The sequence below is a fragment of the Schistocerca piceifrons genome, chromosome 1, assembly GCF_021461385.2.
Source record: "Schistocerca piceifrons isolate TAMUIC-IGC-003096 chromosome 1, iqSchPice1.1, whole genome shotgun sequence".
Taxonomy (NCBI): domain Eukaryota; kingdom Metazoa; phylum Arthropoda; class Insecta; order Orthoptera; family Acrididae; genus Schistocerca; species Schistocerca piceifrons.
Window position 1 is genome coordinate 1,238,379,250 of NC_060138.1, and position 18,620 is coordinate 1,238,397,869.

General features: G+C 38.5%; 1 protein-coding gene across 1 annotated transcript in view; it reads right to left on the reverse strand.

The window, feature by feature from the left end:
- LOC124781976 (serine/threonine-protein phosphatase 6 regulatory ankyrin repeat subunit C-like) overlaps window positions 1-18,620 on the reverse strand; it is a 383,424-nt gene that overhangs the window by 243,776 nt on the left and 121,028 nt on the right. Inside the window, exon 6 of the mRNA XM_047253904.1 lies at window positions 5,418-5,726. Within this exon, the coding sequence (XP_047109860.1) occupies window positions 5,418-5,726 (309 nt within the window). The remainder of the gene's footprint in view (window positions 1-5,417; window positions 5,727-18,620) is intronic.

Sequence of the window (18,620 nt, forward strand, 5' to 3'; positions counted from 1 at the left end):
GTGTCATATTGAAGGATGAATACACAGAGAACAGCAATCATCAACACAGAGTTTCATGGATGCAGCTAGATTTTCAAGGTGATATTTAAAACTTTAAGACTTCATCTCATAACATAAATAAATAAAATTTAAAATAATACAAGTCAACTATTTATCTGTAAACCTAATATACAAATCCAAAACTAGATAAGTCTTAATAATTCACATTCATTTTGTAATGAGCTTCATAATGCAGTTATGATCAATATCATGTCAGATTTATGGACTTGACTGCATGAGGATTCATTCTAAAATCTATCCACAACATATGATATAGATCACATAGAGCAATCAGCTGAAAATGAAACTCATCTGCCTATTTACACTCACTAAATCATGACACCATTCATAACAAGAACAAAGTAGTTATCTTGTTTCTCACTAGTGAACCATGAAGCAGACCAATACGGAGTACAAAGCTATCTGTAAGCACTTTAAGAATGTTTCCTTAATCAACACCAGTAGTTGTAGCAGAGAATGGCATACCAAGCGTGGTCAACATTTCAATAATCTAGGGAAACATGTTTTGAGTGATACAATTCTTGGAATAGTATTGGGTAAGCTAGAGAAGGAAGAAAGACCAGTAATGTGTTTGGATTATGTTTCAACTGAGGTGACAAAAAACTTGTATACATAGACCAGGCTTGGTGTTCTAGTAACATAAGGACACAACCTGGTCAACTTTCATGCAGTAACATTAGGTCATGTCAACAAAGAGATTATGCAAAAAAAGAAATGCCTAAAGTAGAGTTTAAAATATGCTACCTCAACATTCAGGGTACGGCAGATAAAAACTTAATAGTCAACGAATTTTCAAATGAAAATGTGGTAGATATTCTATGTTTAAGTGAACATTTTTGTAAAGAGGATGAGCTTGGGTACAAAGAATAGGACGATTACACACTACTTAGTTGCTATTGCAGAAAACAGCACGTAAGTGGTGGGGTAGCAATATATGCAAAAACACCTCTTGCACCAAACTGTGGCAGGACAGATCTCAGTACCCTTTATGACAAAATGCATTTTGAAATATCAGGTCTAGTAACTGAGAGTCTTAAGCTTATGGTAGTAGAAGTGTAAGGCCACCTAGTGGTGACCCCCATATCTTTCTGGAGAAACTGAAGGAACTCTTACTGTACATATGTATACCGAAATGGAGAAAATACAATATTGTCATTGGAGGGGATATCAATTCACGTTTTGATGTCCTGCAGGACAGAAAAACTGTCACAGAGCTCAAAAATGTGCTTCAGCAATTTAACCTGTACTATGTTAACTTCAGATGTACTAGAGGCTCATCCTGTCTAGACAATATATTTACAAATATTAAGAGAACTTGTATGTCCACTGATGTAATCAGCTTCCTTTTCTCAGACCATGATGCAGTATATCTTAGTCTTAATAATGTAACTTCAGACTGCACCAAGCCAGAATCTAAAATTGTGATTACTAGACCAGTGAGCAGAGAGAGGATGAATAAGTTTAGACATGCCCTCACTTATTTAAGTTGGGACACACATTTTATTAGACTTCAACACTGTTCAGCTGATATTGTTTTCACCAGGTTTTTCTCCATATTTTTAAATATATTTGAAAATAACATCCCTCTGAAAAAATGTACAGTGAATATTAGTATTAATTACAGGAAAAGGAAAACGAAGGAATGGTATACTCCACAGTTAGGGCAACTGAAAAATACTGTTATGCTGTATTCTTCTAGTCTGTACAAAACCAGTAAATCAGAACTGTGTAAAGAACTGTATGCTAAAGCTAAATACAAGTATAGGAAAGTAATAAATGAAGCAAAGAAACTGCATAACATAGTAAACATTGAAAAATCTAACAATAAATGCAAAAAGGCCTGGAGTGTAATAAACTCCATTGCACACACTAAACACCATTCCCGAGAAGAATTTAATAAATATTGCATTCAGTCCATTGAAGAAATTAGTAGTTCAATACACAAAGCCCCTGAAAAAGCACTTAGCATTATGGATAGCTGCTTTGAAAAGCTTCCCCCAAGCACCTTCACTTTCACAGAAGTGAGCCCAAACAATATCCTAAAAATTTCAAACCTTCAGTTAGTGTTGATTACTCTGATATGCCATGTAATTTGTTGAAAGATGTTATTGATTGTGTGATTTATCCTTTAACTTTTTGTGTTAACAAATGCCTAGTTGAAAGTAAGTTCTCCGACATACTAAAAATTTCTATAGTTGTGCCCATATATAAAAAAGGGGAAAAGAACTGTCCCGCTAGTTACAGACCTATATCCATAACCCCAGTTTTTTCAAAAATTTCAGAAACAATTATGTATGAGCAAGTTAGTGTCTACTTGGGTAAACTAAATATAATTAGTGATAAACAGTTTCGATTTAGGAAAGGCAAATCCACAACGGATGCAATGGACACCCTCATAAAAGTAGTCCTAGATGTGTTCGAGGCTAGGGACTATGCCCAGGCTACATTTTCTGACCTGAGCAGAGCCTTTGACTGCTTAGAGCAGTACACTGTGCTGAATAAGCTAGTATAAATATGTTCAGGTCTTTTCTAGAGAAGTGTCAACAAGTTGTGTGCATTGGTAAGGAGAAATCGAATTTGGTTAATGTTACATACGGAGTGCCTCAAGGGTCGGTGCTTGGACCTTTACTGTTTATACTAATGATTAATGACCTGCCCTTGCTCATAAATTCTCACACAATATTGCATGCTGATGACACAACTTTTCTAAATAAAAGCTCTGATCTAGGTACACTGAAAACACTGATCGAAAATACCCTTGCTCAGTCCTCATTATGGTTCAAGGCTAATGGCTTCTTACTAAATGAAAACAAAACCCAAACACTTTACTTTAGCCTCAAAGAGATTCCTAACTACCAAGAATTAGAAACTGTTAAATTTTTAGGTGTTACTATTGACAATAAATTGACATGGGAACCACAAATTAAAAATATGTTGGCTAGGCTTTCAAGAAGTATTTATCTAATTAGAAATTTAAAAAGACATGTTCCCAATGACTATGTGAGATCAGCATATTTTGCCTTCTTCCAAAGCATCAACTCGTATGGAATCTTACTGTGGGGTAATAGCTGTCATGTAAATGACATTTTACTTTTACAGAAGAAAGTAGTAAGAATAATAATGGGTTCTGATAAAACAGAACATTGTAAACCTCTGTTTATTAAATTGCAGTGTCTTACAGTAGTAAACTTATTCATCTACAATGTTTTATTGTACATTAGAAACAGTGTCTCTAATTTTGTGTTGAGAAGTGATATTGATAGCAATAATACTAGAAACAGAACATCTGTAGACATGCCATATCATAGCTTATCAAAATCGCAGAACTCCTACCTAGTTCTTGAACTAAGGATGTTAAATAGACTAAGTGTTGACTTTAAAGAACTGCCTGTAAATATTTTTAAAGCTAAATTATACAAGCTACTAGTAAACAATCCATTTTATACCATTGATGAATTTTTTGAAGATGAAAATACTGCATTCTAGTGTGTACCTATTTTATGTAAACCAATTTACATCGATATAGTAGTTAATGTAGAAATATATGCTCTTGACTTTGTCTATTGCTGTAATCAGCCAAATGAAAATAAAATTTTTATCATTATTATTATTATTATTATTATTATAACGCTTTTACAAGATGGATGGTTACAAAATAACCTTTCACAGACTGTCTATCTCATTTGCTGTTACTGAAGAATCCATATTTATCCCGAAACAGTTTGCTAATTCCTCACTTTACAATATAATGGGATATTTAGCTGCTAAGTGATTCAGTGACCTCCCATATCTGACAGTAATTTTTTTTTTCACTTTATTCTTTCCAGCCCTCTATTATTTGTACATACTGACACAATTACTTTGTTCAGTATCAAATATAAGGCACTTAGTTATGTCTAGTACACTACTGGCCATTAAAATTGCTACAGGCATGAAATTTAACCGACAGGAAGAAGATGCTGTGATATGCAAATCATTAGCTTTTCAGAGCATTCACACAAGGTTGGCACCGGTGGCGACACCTACAATGTGCTGACATGAGGAAAGTTTCCAACCGATTTCTCATACACAAACAGCAGTTGACCGGCGTTTCCTGGTGAAACATTGTTGTGATGCCTTGTGTAAGGAGGAGAAATGCGTACCATCATGTTTCCGACTTTGATAAAAGTCGGATTGTAGCCTATCACGATTGTGGTTTATCATATCACGACATTGCTGCTCACGTTGGTCGAGATCCAATGACTGTTAGCAGAATATGGAATCGGTGGGTTCAAGAGGGTAATACGGAACACTGTGCTGGATCCCAACGGCCTCATATCACTGGCAGTCGAGATGACAGGCATCTTATCCGCATGGCTGTAATGGATCGTGCATCCATGTCTCAATCCCTGAGTCAACAGATGGGGCATTTGCAAGACAACAACCATCTGCAGGAACAGTTTGACGGCATTTGCAGCAGCATGAACTATCAGCTCGGAGACCATGGCTGCAGTTACCCTTGATGCTGCATCACAGACAGGAGCGCCTGTGATGGTGTACTCAACAATGAACGTGGGTGCCCGAATGGAAAAACATCATTTTTTCGGATGAATCCAGGTTCTGTTTACAGCTTCATGATGGCCGCATCCGTGTTTGGCGACATCGCGGTGAACGCACATTGGAAGCGTGTATTTGTCATTGCCATACTGGTGTATCACCAGGCATGATGGTATGGGGTGGCATTGGATACACGTCTCGGTCACCTCTTGTTCGCATTGAACAGTGGACATTACATTTCAGATGTATTACGAGCTGTGGCTCTACCCTTCATTCGATCCCTGCGAAACTCTACATTTCAGTAGGATAATGCACGACCGCATGTTGCAGATCCTGTATGGGCCTTTCTGGATACAGAAAATGTTCGACTGCTGCCCTGGTCAGCACATTCTCCAGATCTCTCACCAATTGAAAACGTCTGGTCAATGGTGGTCGAGCAACTGATTCGTCACAATACGCCAGTCACTACTCTTGATAAACTGTGATATCGTGTTGAAGCTGCATGGGCAGCTGTACCTGTACACGCCACCCAAGCTCTGTTTGACTCAATGCCCAGGCATATCAAGGCCGTTATTACGGCCAGAGGCAGTTATTCTGGGTACTGATTTCTCAGGATATGTGCACCCAAATTGCGTGAAAATGTAATCACATGTCAGTTCCAGTATAATATATCTGTCCAATGAATACCCGTTTATCATCTGCATTTCTTCTTGGTGTAGCAATTTTAATGGCCAGTAGTGTATTTGCAAACATTTTCAGCATACAGTTATTTAAAAAATGTACATGGGTATTGATGAAGCTGGAAGAAAACAAATGCTTACATGATAACAGTGTTGCTCTGCTGCCAAACTCAAAGCTGTCTTCCCATCTTCATCACATGATTTGTAATCTGCACCTGCTGCCAGCAACTCTTGTACCACATACCTCATGTCATAATGATAGCGAAAGGTTAAGAGTCCTCTGTGTACTGGTGTCTGTCCCTTCTTATCAACTGAGTGTGTGAATTCTGGACATTTGTCCCACAAGAATCTAAAATTGTCCATATTTGCCAGTGTTCTGTGAAGTGCAGTCCTTCCAAGCACATCCTTTATTGAAAGATCAGCACCAGCATCAACAAGAAGACTTATAACCTGCAAAAGGCAGAAAGACCATTTAAACATCTTGTGGAAGTAAATATAGTGAATGAACACTTCACTAACATTATTTTTAAGTATATTGTCATCCAAATACAGATGACATATTGATGCATATGACATATTGAAACACATCAGGTTAGTAGCCATCAGGTTGCCCGTCATAGTATGTTTTACTGCTTGCCACACTCCTTCAGGTGGTGCTATGATTCAGCTGATAACTCATGACAGTAGTTGAAAGTTCACACAGAACATTTGTTAAATCTGTTTTGTTTGGTGCTAAAAGAATGTTACATCGGCATTAGGAAGTGCTTTTTCAATGTATGTGCAGTGGGTTTCATTTAAAAATACATCAGCATAAACAAATAAACAAAACTGGCTTATTTTTGTGTGCCAAATGGACATGTTTCAAGTGGTGCATCAGGCTGGGAACTCATCTGATATGAACAAGAACCTAAGCACCTTTGTGTGTGTGAACAGTGCACATTAACTGAAAAACATTACAGTTAATATCGGTACTGAAGTTATAAAAGCAGAGCTGTAACAGAGCAGAGAAAATGGAAAATCTGAACTATACTACAGGCAGTTCCAATGTGAGGGATGACAGCTTGGCACTGATCAGCAGATTTACAGTGTACTTGAGCAAAAGATGGCATTCCATACTCTACTCTGAATGCAACAGGATCTCTCAACTATCATATCACAGCTGTGACTTGCATGTGTAGGAGCATAAAAATTTCATAGATTAGGAACAAACAGTGGCTGTAGTGAAAATAAGTATCAACATGGATGTAGGTATGGTAATGGAAAGTTCTGGCAGAACATAAATAATTTAGGAATAAAAGTAAGAACTCACCAAATAGTAAGTGCAATGATTCATCAACAGGCAATAAATAACACCAACAAACACACACACACACTCTCTCTCTCTCTCTCTCTCTCTCTCTCTCTCTCTCTCTCTCTCTCTCTCTCTCTCTGTGGTGTCACAAGGCTTAGGCCTGTCCCACCCCTCATTAAATCAACCAAGACTTACACGAATAATTGTAAGAACAGTTATTATTACTATGTTCTTTAAGTTTGTTTTTGGGTTTTCAGAAATACTGTAGGAAGAAAGTTTATTTATGTTGCAGATAATGTGGAAGACATGGCCCAACGATCACCACGAAAGTTCGATGTAGCGGCAAGGGGGCAAGGAATAAAATGAATGCTGCAAACTACCATGAGCCATGGAAGAGCCTGGGCCGTGAGGGCGTCGAGCTTCCTAGGTCATTGTTGGACAACGTCAAAGGAAGAGATATTCTGCTTTCTCTTTGCAAACAGATCGATCGAGTCTTGAAAGGTTCATGTAAAACGTATAGGCGGGTGACACATTAGGTGAGACCCGATGCCTGTAATACTTCCATAGTTATTAAAAAGTTGTTAAATGGCAAAACCAATAGTTCATCATTTATATCGATAAAAAGTAGTAAAGATATAGGAAAGGAAGAGTTGTGGGGTCAGAACGAAAAGTGATACATCGCTCAGCTATGAAGAAGGACGTAAACTGCGGGCGTTACGTGGTGAAAACAAATCAACTAATAAAATAGTAATTCCCCTCTTGTTTTGCCATCTGCCTCCTTAAAATTAATTTTTTAATTTTTGTTAATTACCATGAACATACTGGTACATGAGTATAATCTGCATTTTCATAAAAGAGAAAGGTTGGCCCTCAGTTTTAAAGAATATAACAACAGATATCATTTTGTGCTTAGTTTTAAGTATGTAATTGATTTTCTAATTTATTTCGACTATACCTAGTTAATACTTTCATTATAGGGTGAAATCAGTAACTGCTTTGTAATTTAAATTCTATCGTTGACTTATAAACAAATATAAATTCTGTACTAATTGTAAACATTTGGATGAACAACTAGTAGTACTCTTAAAGGATCTATTTGGCTCTATTCGAAAACATGTTAGCAAAGCTGGTTCTTAATTAATTTCAAAGTAATTAACAGTTTTGTCAAAAGTATTGTTTGCATACTTATGATTGTTAATTCCATGATTTAAACAAATAATTCGGACTAAACCTTGTAGTAGAAGAAACTGTTAAAAAGAACCAATTTTTCGATATAGTCAGTTAATTCAATGAGTTAAGTTTTAATTGTAATTTCTGTAAATTTAACTTCAAACAATGTGTAGTTTCAGTATCTATAATTGTGAAGATATATAAGGACCAGATTTTTGGTCCCAAGACAGTCAGTCCATGGCTGAGTTTCAGACGAGAAACCTGTGTCGGTTAGAACAACAACAATGCTTCAACTTAACTGTGAAATAAGTGTTACACAATTAGCCCATGTGTTAAAAGATTGTCAGTGTCTGCTCCGAACATACCTGATTATTCTGAAAGAACTATGAACTTTGTGGTTAGGTTTTTACTGCTCTTAGATGTTAGATAGTAAACTATTGTAGCAGTATGTGGAGGTTCGCCTATAATGAGGCTTATCGAAAGTTAAACAATAATACACTGGCCATATAACTGTGTATTATTGGGGGGTTGTGAACAGTGAAGGTAAAGTACTGTGAAACACAGATGTACGCCTGTCGGCTACATCATTTAAAGTAGTCAGTGTTGTACTTCCACACCCCATCTTTCAGCCAATGTAGCAACGCAGTAAGTCGACACCGAGGACAATCAGCTAAGAACTAAAGTAGGCAACTATCACAACACCTACAATCCAGCTGCCATCCACACAGTGGCGAACCACAGGCTGCTGCCCTTCCAAGGTGCCTGCAATTTAACTATAGCACATCAAGCATGCAGCAGCCACTTTGTACATGGTGGGTGCTCCACTGTACAGCTTTATAGGAGGCCACTCAACTACTCTCCAGTGAGTCAACAATGGGTGTACACAGTTACAGCCCTCTGGGCTTACAACAGTTGGAGCCTACAACTTTGCATCATGTCCAAACCACTGAGTCATCAGGAGTGCATCAACATGGGCTTTGCCTACATCAGTGATATCCTATTAGGACAGACAGTGTACTTAATTTAATGATTACATTAGCATAACAAGGCAGCTCATCCATTCAAGTAACTGTCATTGTGTTTGGTGTCAACCTCATATCAGATCAGGGGAATTTTTTAGTTATATGAATTCTGAACTTGCTTTCTGTTGAACTAGCTTAAAGGTACTACATAAATAAAATTCTACTGTCCTTTGGCTACCTGGGCACATCTATTCATTAGTAGTGTTTATCACCCATAATAGTGACATAAAGGTTCAATGAGAGTAAACTTTTCTACGAAAGTGACTTCAGTTCCAGGACTTCATTCCCAGTGTCTTTGTGCTCAACTGGGTAGCCTTCCTCTCAGTGTTCATGTGCGTGCCACACTGTACTTTTCATGGTACTGCCCTACATTCAAACATAGACCAATTGTTGTTGCTGTTCATTTTGGCTTACCTGACATTTGTGAGTACCTTCCTTACATTCAGGGTCATGTTGGTAAATTGGTCTCCTAAATGTTATTTCTGAGTGGCCAGTGGTCATTGCACATCTCATGTTTTCACGTTCTTTGTTCATGCTTTTTTCTGTGGGAGACAGTGCTTTGTGTGAATTATATACTATGTACTGCTTGCTCTTCAGTTGATGGGCCAACTTCTCATTTGTGTGTGCACTATATTTGCTCTATCATGTTCAGTGATCACATGTTATATTATTTGCTTATTTTGCCTTGTTTCTGTCTAGTGATGGGGCAAGTTCTTTCATTTTATCTTCAATGTTTTGGGGCTTTGAACAGTTAGATGCTTGCACTGTTATTTGCACCCAAACCACTTCTTTTGCTCTTGCTATAAATGTTGAGAACGGTTCATGCCAATGTAGGTCTGACTAGATGTGTACATGTGTTGCATTTTGTGGGCTGCGTAGACAAAGCTTCACTTGTGTTTGGGCTCGCTATTCCTATTGTGTTTTTCAAGGTGTAAATGTCGATGTCAAACCAACATTCAAGTGAGAAATTTAGTCAGTGGTAGCAGCTGATAGTTCAGAATTAGTTGATGTTGTGATTGTGTGTTTATGAGGGCAGATACACTATGCATTGATTTTCAGTCAAGACATTGCAGGACTTGGACATTACTTGAAAATGCCTCCTCCAACTGTGTCAGAAGCATCAGACATATGGTAGGAATAAAAGCAAAGGTTGATTGAATGTGGTGCTATTATATTCTTGTAAATCAAACAATGGAAAATCACGGATGGAATGTAACAATATTTTGAAAAGGATAGTTGCCACTCACCATATAGGGGAGATGCAGAGTCGTAGATTGGCACAACAAAAAGGCTGTCATGAAGTAAGCTTTGTCAAAAATAGATCTCTCTCTCTCTCTCTCTCTCTCTCTCTCTCTCTCTCTCTCTCTCTCTCTCTCTCTCTGTCTCTCTCTCCCTCTCTCTCTCACACACACACACACACAACACACATTATTGCAGTCTCTGGCAGCTGAAGCTACACTGCGAACAGCAGCAGCATCAGTGCATGATGGGAGAGGAACTGGGTGGGGGTAAGGAGGAGGCTGGGGCAGAGGTGGGGGATGGTAAAGGGCAGCTGAGGAGCATGCAGAGACAAGGTAGAGAGAGGGTAGGGTAGCTAGGTGCAGTCGGGAAGTTAGATGGAGGCCATGGGAGAGGTGGGAGGGGGAGAGGGGTAGTGGAGAAGGAGAGAAGTAAAAGACTGGGTGTGTTGGTGGAATAGAGAGCTATGTAGTGCAGGAATGGGAGCAGGGAAGGGGCTGGATGGGTGAGGACAATGACTAACGAAGGCTGATAGTGGTGTCTTTCTGTGCTGCAGGGAGAGTTCCCATCTGCATAGTTTAGAAAAGCTGGTGTTGGTACAAAGAATCCATACAGCACAGGCCATGAAGCAGTCATTGAAATGAAGAATGTTGTGTTGGGTGGTGTGCTCAGCAACAGGGTGATCCAGTTGTTTCTTGGCCACAGTTTCTTTGGTGGCCATTCATGTGGACAGACAGTCTGTTGGTAGTCATGGCCACATTTCCTTGTAAAAGTTTTTGTAATTGAACTTTTGGACTTCATTTCATGAGACTGTGATGTGACTGCTGTCAGGGTCATTTGACTATTACTTACAAAAAGAAGTAGGTTACTGCTTAAATGACAAGGCAGTACTCATCTGATCTCACTGCAGACTTACAGGCTGGTGCATTTGTAGTGTGTCGAAGTTTTTGGAATAATCCTGCTTTTATGTTCACACATGGAGTGTTGTAACTCACGAATAAGTTTGTGTACAAGAGGAAACCCATCAGTCAATTTAACTGGTATTATTTGCTCATTTGATTTAGCTGATCTGGCACCTGAACTGCCACTGACTAAGCAAGTGCAGTTATGGGTCCAGAATATACAACAGTTTCTCCACATTGTTACTCAATTTTTTCAGTGTGTGGCAGCAGTTCCACTTCAACTGCAGGAATACCACCACAGTTTCTGCATCAGGTATAGCCATTACAGTGTACCTTTGAGCTTCTTTTCCAGCAACTCACCCATCCCAACATTGCCACAGCCCAGGCATAGATGATGCAGCCTGGGCTCTGGCTCCTGCAGAGTCTGATGACATCTTGGATTCATGGCCTCACATAGCTGACACGCTTCCTCCAGGCCTCTGAATTTCCTATTGATTCTGGCCTCCTCCAGCTGCTCAAACTCCTACACTGCCTCCTTATTGGCAGTGTCTCCACCCGACTGAGCACCTCTTCAGGTTACAATAGCTCCACAGGTTCCAGTGGCACTGGTGCCCTGACTGCCGGCCCTCACACCACTGGCCCTCATGCCGCCAACCCTCACACCACCAGCCCACCTGATACCCTCCTCCTTTGGACCCTCTGCTGTGTTTCCTTTGCCCTCGACCCTTGTCCCCTTTGTGAACTCTTCCTCTGTATCTGATGGTGGTGTCTTTCTGTGCTCTTCCTATTCTGCTGAGCACAGCTTGTCACCTCCACACCATATGCCCTGCATTACACCCCCTTTCTGTCTGTTGCCAATTTTCAACCCACATTCTTGGTGACCTGCTTCCTCTCCCAGCCATCTTCCATTCCGATTGTGAGCCACACTCGCCTAATGCAATTGCATTCTTTTCTAATAGGTAACTTTACAGTATGCATCATGCCTTCTCCTCAATCCTGCATTGCACAGCACTGTCCTGGTCACTGCCACTGGATATCTTCGGCCATAGTTGTCTTCTGTGACCTCCGAGGCCTTTAACTGCCTGCAGAGTACTTTACCTCTTCTTTTTGGAGGCACCTTCCACTGGATTTCAGTTGTATTTCCCCAGCACTTCTGTTCTCTGATCTTGGAGTTCCACCACTGGCCTGGCCACACAATGTCACATCACAGTGCTGTAGTGCTTTGAGAATTTCAGGGTAACACTTGGCTCACTACCATCTCGAACACCCGATATTTTAATGACAAGGGTGAGAGAGCCGTTTTACTGTGCCACACATATCTGTGTGTGCAGGAGGGACAGCTGTCATGAGAAGCCACAAGCTGCATCAGATGAGCAGCCCTGACAAGTGGTGACCTCATATGCCTCGGAAGCCGTATGTCTGGTCCAAGGAGTAACCACGGGACACTCTTTGTCAGTGAAATAGCAGTGACTATTGGGAACAAATGAGACATGTTTTATCTAGAGACTCATATAGACTCTGTTGTTTGACTTGCTAGGAGCAAGAAATGTTTTAACAGGAATTATTAAAACCTAAAGAGAATGTAATGTTATATTTTAAATACTAATGTTTTTCTGACAGGGTTGATTTGTGAGAATTGGAAATGCATGTGAAACTTATGTGTTTGTTGTATTGTGAAGAAGAAAATACAACCAAGTTGATATGAAATTATCCAGAGAGTAAGAGATCATTTCCAAAGTAGAGAAGTAGTTCAGTATAATTCCCCAATCCAGTACAAAATCTTCGGAGAAGAAGCATTGTGGAGATCGACGCAGCCATCTACCCTGAGAAGAGTATCAGCTGCGCACAGTACATAAGTCAACCATGAAAGATGTGTGAGTCTTGCACACCAGTACCACACACTCTCCAGCCATCAGGAAAGTGCTAGAATGCGGTGACCCAAGTGACAGGACCTGAAGAAAGTGGGAATTTTTTTTGGAGAAAATTGAGATAAGAAAAAATAGAGAGTTGCCATAGCAACCCATGATAACAAGACGAAGAAGTTGGTACACAAGATTTGATCAAGAAGATTTGGTGTGGGGAGGAAACAATCCTCACACACACAGTAACCAGCTGTCGCTGACACAGGAACCAGCCAACGCTGACGCAGTAACCAGCCGATGCCGATGCAGTAACGAGTTGACGCTGACGCAGTCGCAGTAACACGCCATCGTTGCTGGTGGCTGTTTGAGTTGCCAACTTCATGTCCGCCAACATTGACACCGATGCCGCGACCAGCATTTGACGCTGTCGGCGCCTGTGCAGTTCACCGGTGCCATTTCTACATCTCACTGACGCAGCTTACAATCCTATGCTGGCTGAGCTCAAGATGATAACTATTTGAATGTAAACTAGGGTGGTCATTATTTGCAGAGGCGATTTTTTTAATGATCACAAGACTGCGGAAAGGCTAGGACTATGGAGAAGGAACAACAACCTACAGAAACTGTAGAACCAACCACGGCAATGACAGTGACTAAGGTCATGCCAGATTGGACTGAAGTAGCAAATTTAATTAAGGGACTAAGCCTGAAGTTAGTCTCAGTGAATACTCAGTTAAATACTAAGTTAGATGTACAGAGACAAGAACTAAGTGACAAAAATGCTTCATTGAGAGATGAACTGAGTGTGGATTTAAGCCTTAAGTTAGATTCGGTGAATATCCAATTAAATAGTAAATTAGATGCTCAGAGTGAAATTTTAAGTAATCAAAGTGAGACCCTGAATAGACAAGCAGCAAATATTGTTTTATTAAAGACTGAATTTGACTCTTTTAAATAATAAGGTAGAAAATCTGAAGTGGGATTTAAAGAGTGAACTCGCTAGTTCTTTGAATACTTTTGTTAATCAACTACTTTCTGAATTTAACCAAAAATAGGGTGAGCAAATTCAAAAGTTAACTAAAAAATTAGAATTTGACATTCAGGATAAATGTAGTAGTGTAGAAATGGGACTTGTTGAAAAATTAGGATCATTTCAAAGCATATGCAATGTTACCTTTGATTTTGTAAATCGGAGATTACACACACTGAAGGAGAATATTGAGAAACAAGATAAGCTAATTCCTTTTGTGCAGTCACAAATTGCAGGGGTCAACACTAGTGTAGATGACTTAGAACAAAATGTTAAAGAGAAACTAGCTTTCTCAGATACCTTAAGTATAAACAGTCAGGGAGAGCTAATAATAGATAGAGAAATTACCAAAAGTATAATCTCCAGAAACATCATGACTTGTTTTTTCCAAACCTAATGATACTAACAAGGTTATGAACGACTCATGAGAAGAATTCCAACTTATCCAGAACAGGTTAGAACACAGATTAAATTTACTACCTATTGTGTTTCCTAGTAAAGTGGTAATTGTTTTGTTGTGGGGAGATTTTCACATAAAATTTAAGGAGAAGTACTGGTTTGCACCTGCTCAAGTGAAGCTAAGCACAGATCCATGGGATCCGGGTGGAGTCACATGTCTTCCTCACATTCTGTGTTAAAGGGTGGAGTAATAACAGTCGGATCCCGAGTTGTGTTCGGTGTTACTTCCACATTAGTTTTCCTACACCAAATTCCGTTAAAATCTTTGACTATCCTGTAATCTATTTATAATGTCTTAAACTCTCCTATCATATCAGTATTCAAGTGACCGATTATGACTGCTTGGTTATGACTAATTTAAGGAGTCACAGTAAACAGTGACCTCTAAGCACGACGAGAAACTAACAGAATAACCTTCTACAAGAAGATATAATATGATGGTACTGTTTAAGAAGAATGATACCTAGATAACATAAAGTGAACAGGGTATTTCACGTGTGTATAAGATATAATGTGAAGTGACAAACTGGTAAAATAATTATTTGATTATAGTGTATAATTTTCTATTTCTATGGAGTATTTTACACCTTTTGGTGAGATATCATATGATTGGTGAGGATTTGTGTCGATTTTGAAACACACACACAAAAAAAACACACACACACACACACACACACACACACACACACACACACAAAAAAAAAAAAAAAAAAAAAAAAAAAAAAAAAAAAAAAAAAAAAAAAAAAAAAAAAAAAAAAAAAAAAACCTTACAGACAAGTCTGACTGATTCTTCACCATTTGCCATTCCATAGGAGTTGCTAAGATCTTTCTTCAGGTACTTCAAAGGTGAAAGTGAGAATGTCCATTCTGCAGGAGATGGAGATGTTTAACATCATACCTCCTCTGACTTCTCACTGAAGTACCGGCAAAGTGTGGATCCTGGGGAAGGGGGGGTGGGAAGGGTTTCCTGTCTTTGGGGCTATCTTCTTTCACTTCTTCAATCTGAGCAACCATTTCTACTTTGTTCTTTCTTACTTCTCATCTGTGTACAGGTCTATCTTTCCCTCTTTCAATACGCATACACTTCTATTGCTGAAGTCCTTACTTTCTGTGGTTTCCTATGACCTTCAACTTATTTCAAATAAGTAGATCAAAGAATCAGGCTGCATGAAAACACATTCACATACACACAAAATTATACTTAGATGCAAACATGAAAATTATGAATTAGAAACCTAAAAGCGATGGCAGAACCACCAAGAGATGTAAGGGAATATAGATATATGTAGATCTGAATCAATGCACATATTTCATTGTTGATATGTGATGATTATACATCATTATTTTTGTAGCTCTAAAATACATTTACATGTGCCATGCTAGTCCTTGGAGGAAAGTTGGTAAATACAGGTAGACATAGCATCTACTAGGTTTGTGCATGATCTCTATTTATATAGTAAAAGTGAGGAGTGAAAGAGGACTCTAGGATGTAAGATGATGTATTAGAAAGTGGAATATGGGTGTAAAGTAGATTGGTAATTTGACCAGAGGGTATTTAAGAATAGTATACATAAAGATGTATGCTAGGGTAATGAACCAGGAGGCCTACTCAAGAAGGATATGGAGGGCGCACTCAACATTTATTGGATGTGATAAAGGGCAGATAGGCAGGTCCAAGAGAAGCTGACCTATGCTGTGCAGACAGGGGCACCACAAAAGGGATCGAACTGTGCCTTAGATTAGGAAGTTAAAAGTGGCATACCTATCAAACTGAAGGATAAAGGGTACTCCTAGGATCATGCCATGTAAGATATAGGTGCTGTTCCTAAAGGGAAAAAAGGGCAGTATCATGACAGAAGTCACACGTATATAGAGATTATTCTGGTAAATTTGAATTCTCTATTTCACTAGCCTTGTCAGGTTTACAAATATCCAAGAAGGGAACACTTGTATTCTACCCAGAGTTCCTCTAGATTAAAGTATGTAATGAATAAGTATTACGGGAAGTAAGAACGAAATGGCAGAGTATTCATCAATCATATACATCTGTAATTTATGATTGGAAGAGGAATAGAAAACAGAGCTAACTCTCTACATGGATTGGAGGGTTCAGAGTTTGTAATTGTGGTAAAATATGCATGGTACTGTTAAAAGATAAAGAATTACCATCTTATGTAATATTAATGTATAGAATGAATATGTGAAAAATATCACGTGTTCGAGATAAGGGGAGGGATATGTAGAGCTTCAAGAATTTTGGGGTAAATTCGATGAAATCATCTGCCCTGAGAAGAAGATCAGCTGCGCACAATACGTAACTCAACTGCGAGAGATGTGTGTCTTGCACACCAGTACCACACAGTCTCCAGTTGTCAGGAAAACGCTAGAGTGCCCTTTCTTGACAATGAACTTGTATGGTTCTTGTTTGCCAGGTTCACTCATCAGAAATTATGGCTGAGCAGGTCTCTCTTTCTTTCCAGCCATCTTCATGTCACCAACCTTCAGCTTTGTTTCAGGTTCCAGTCACTGCTGCTGCCAGCACCCATTCTTGGATTTTCCACCTTGTTCTGTTTAGGAGATGCTTCTTCTTTCCCTTGGGATGTGCAGATCCTGAAAATGTGGCTGCCATCACCATCACAGTCACTGTCCCCCTCAAGATGGTTTTGCCATCTCCTCCATAGTGCACTGATCCATTGTGTAGAACTTTTCTGTTTTCTCATAATCTGGCTTTCCTAAATACACTTTAAATGATCTTAAGAATTCATCTTCATTTTGAAATCTTCATAAATGTTTGGAAATTCCTTTTCATATTTAACTCTCTTCAAAAATAAATCCTTGGATGTGCATGTACTTCAGCTTCCTTTCTCCTTTCTTCGAAACCTAAAGGTAATCTGAAGTAGAGCATATGATATTGCATTTTCTGATCCATTTATGTGGCAGATTTCTATACTGAACTGCAGACTAAATAATGACCATCTTCTTAACTATCCAAGATTCAATATTCAATTCATCAAGCAAGTTAACAATTTATGGTCTATAACAGTTTTGTGACCAAGTAAAAAAATATTAGAATTTTTGAGGACTTCATACAATACTTACAGTTTCCTTCTCCAAGTTGCTGTCTTTAATCAGCTGGAAAAGTTGTGATGTGATCCCATAAAAACTACTGTCAGTGGAAATATAGGAATGTTTGTTTACATCCAAATGGAATAACATTCTGTTTTCCTCAAATGATCCTTTGACCCTCTTAAAAGCTTCTTGACATTCATTTGTCCATTTGCATGAAATATTTCTCTTTAACAGTGCCTGCAGGTTTTGGTTACTTAACACTTGTTCAGGTTTTAATTTCCTATAAAACTCACATAATCAAATGAATGATTTAGGTTTCTTTCTGGTTGTTTGGTTTTGGAAACTTAACTGCTCTTATTTTCACAGGATCACCTCAAATTGTAGTACCAGGCACTGTATGTTCTAGACATTTTTCTTGTTAAGAAATCCAGCGTTTGATAATTTCAAAGTCATTCCTCCTTTTACTAAGGCTTGAAACAGTTCACATAGAATATGACAATGATCCTCCCAAGTTTTAGTAGTAATAACAGCTCATCCAAATAAGTAACAATCTTTGCCTTTAATTCCTTTCCCTCCACTCCTTCCATTGCCTTGATAAATACTGATACTGTTATATTTAATCCAAATGGAACCATCTTGTACTGGTAACAATTTCTGTTCTAGATAAATGATGTCTATTTCCTGCCTTCTTTTGCAAGGAAGCTTGCCAATATCCACAAGTTAAGTCTGCAAAATCTTATGCCTGTTTTCAGGGTGATTAGCTTTCAGTTGAACAATCTGGTTAAGTCTCCTGGCATCTAATACCAACCCAACATTTTTTATTTATTTTATTTTATTTATTTATCCATCCATAGACAATAAATATTGTATGGATGTTGTCCAAAAGTACATATAAATTTATTGAAAACAATCTGTGCAAAAGGAACATACTAAATTTTATATTAAGTAGTACAAAGAATAATACACACACAAATGTATGAAAAAATGTATGAAGAATAATACTTGGTCATACAAGACACAGCAATACAACTTTTTATACATGTATATTAACAGTATTGTAACTGCATAGTCTGTTTGCCCTAAGGCTTTACTTTTGTCTTCCCTAAACAGGAAGCCCTTGTATTCACTACAATAATTCAGTAAAGATTTTACCACACTCAACAGCTGTCCATCAGATTAAAAAAATTAACAGAAACTTTAGGGGATGAAAGGCAGTGTTTTCAGTTTTGCCTTAATATAAACATTTAAGAATTATTTATTGGCCTAAATAGTCATTTACTGAGTAAAAACACTGTTCAAG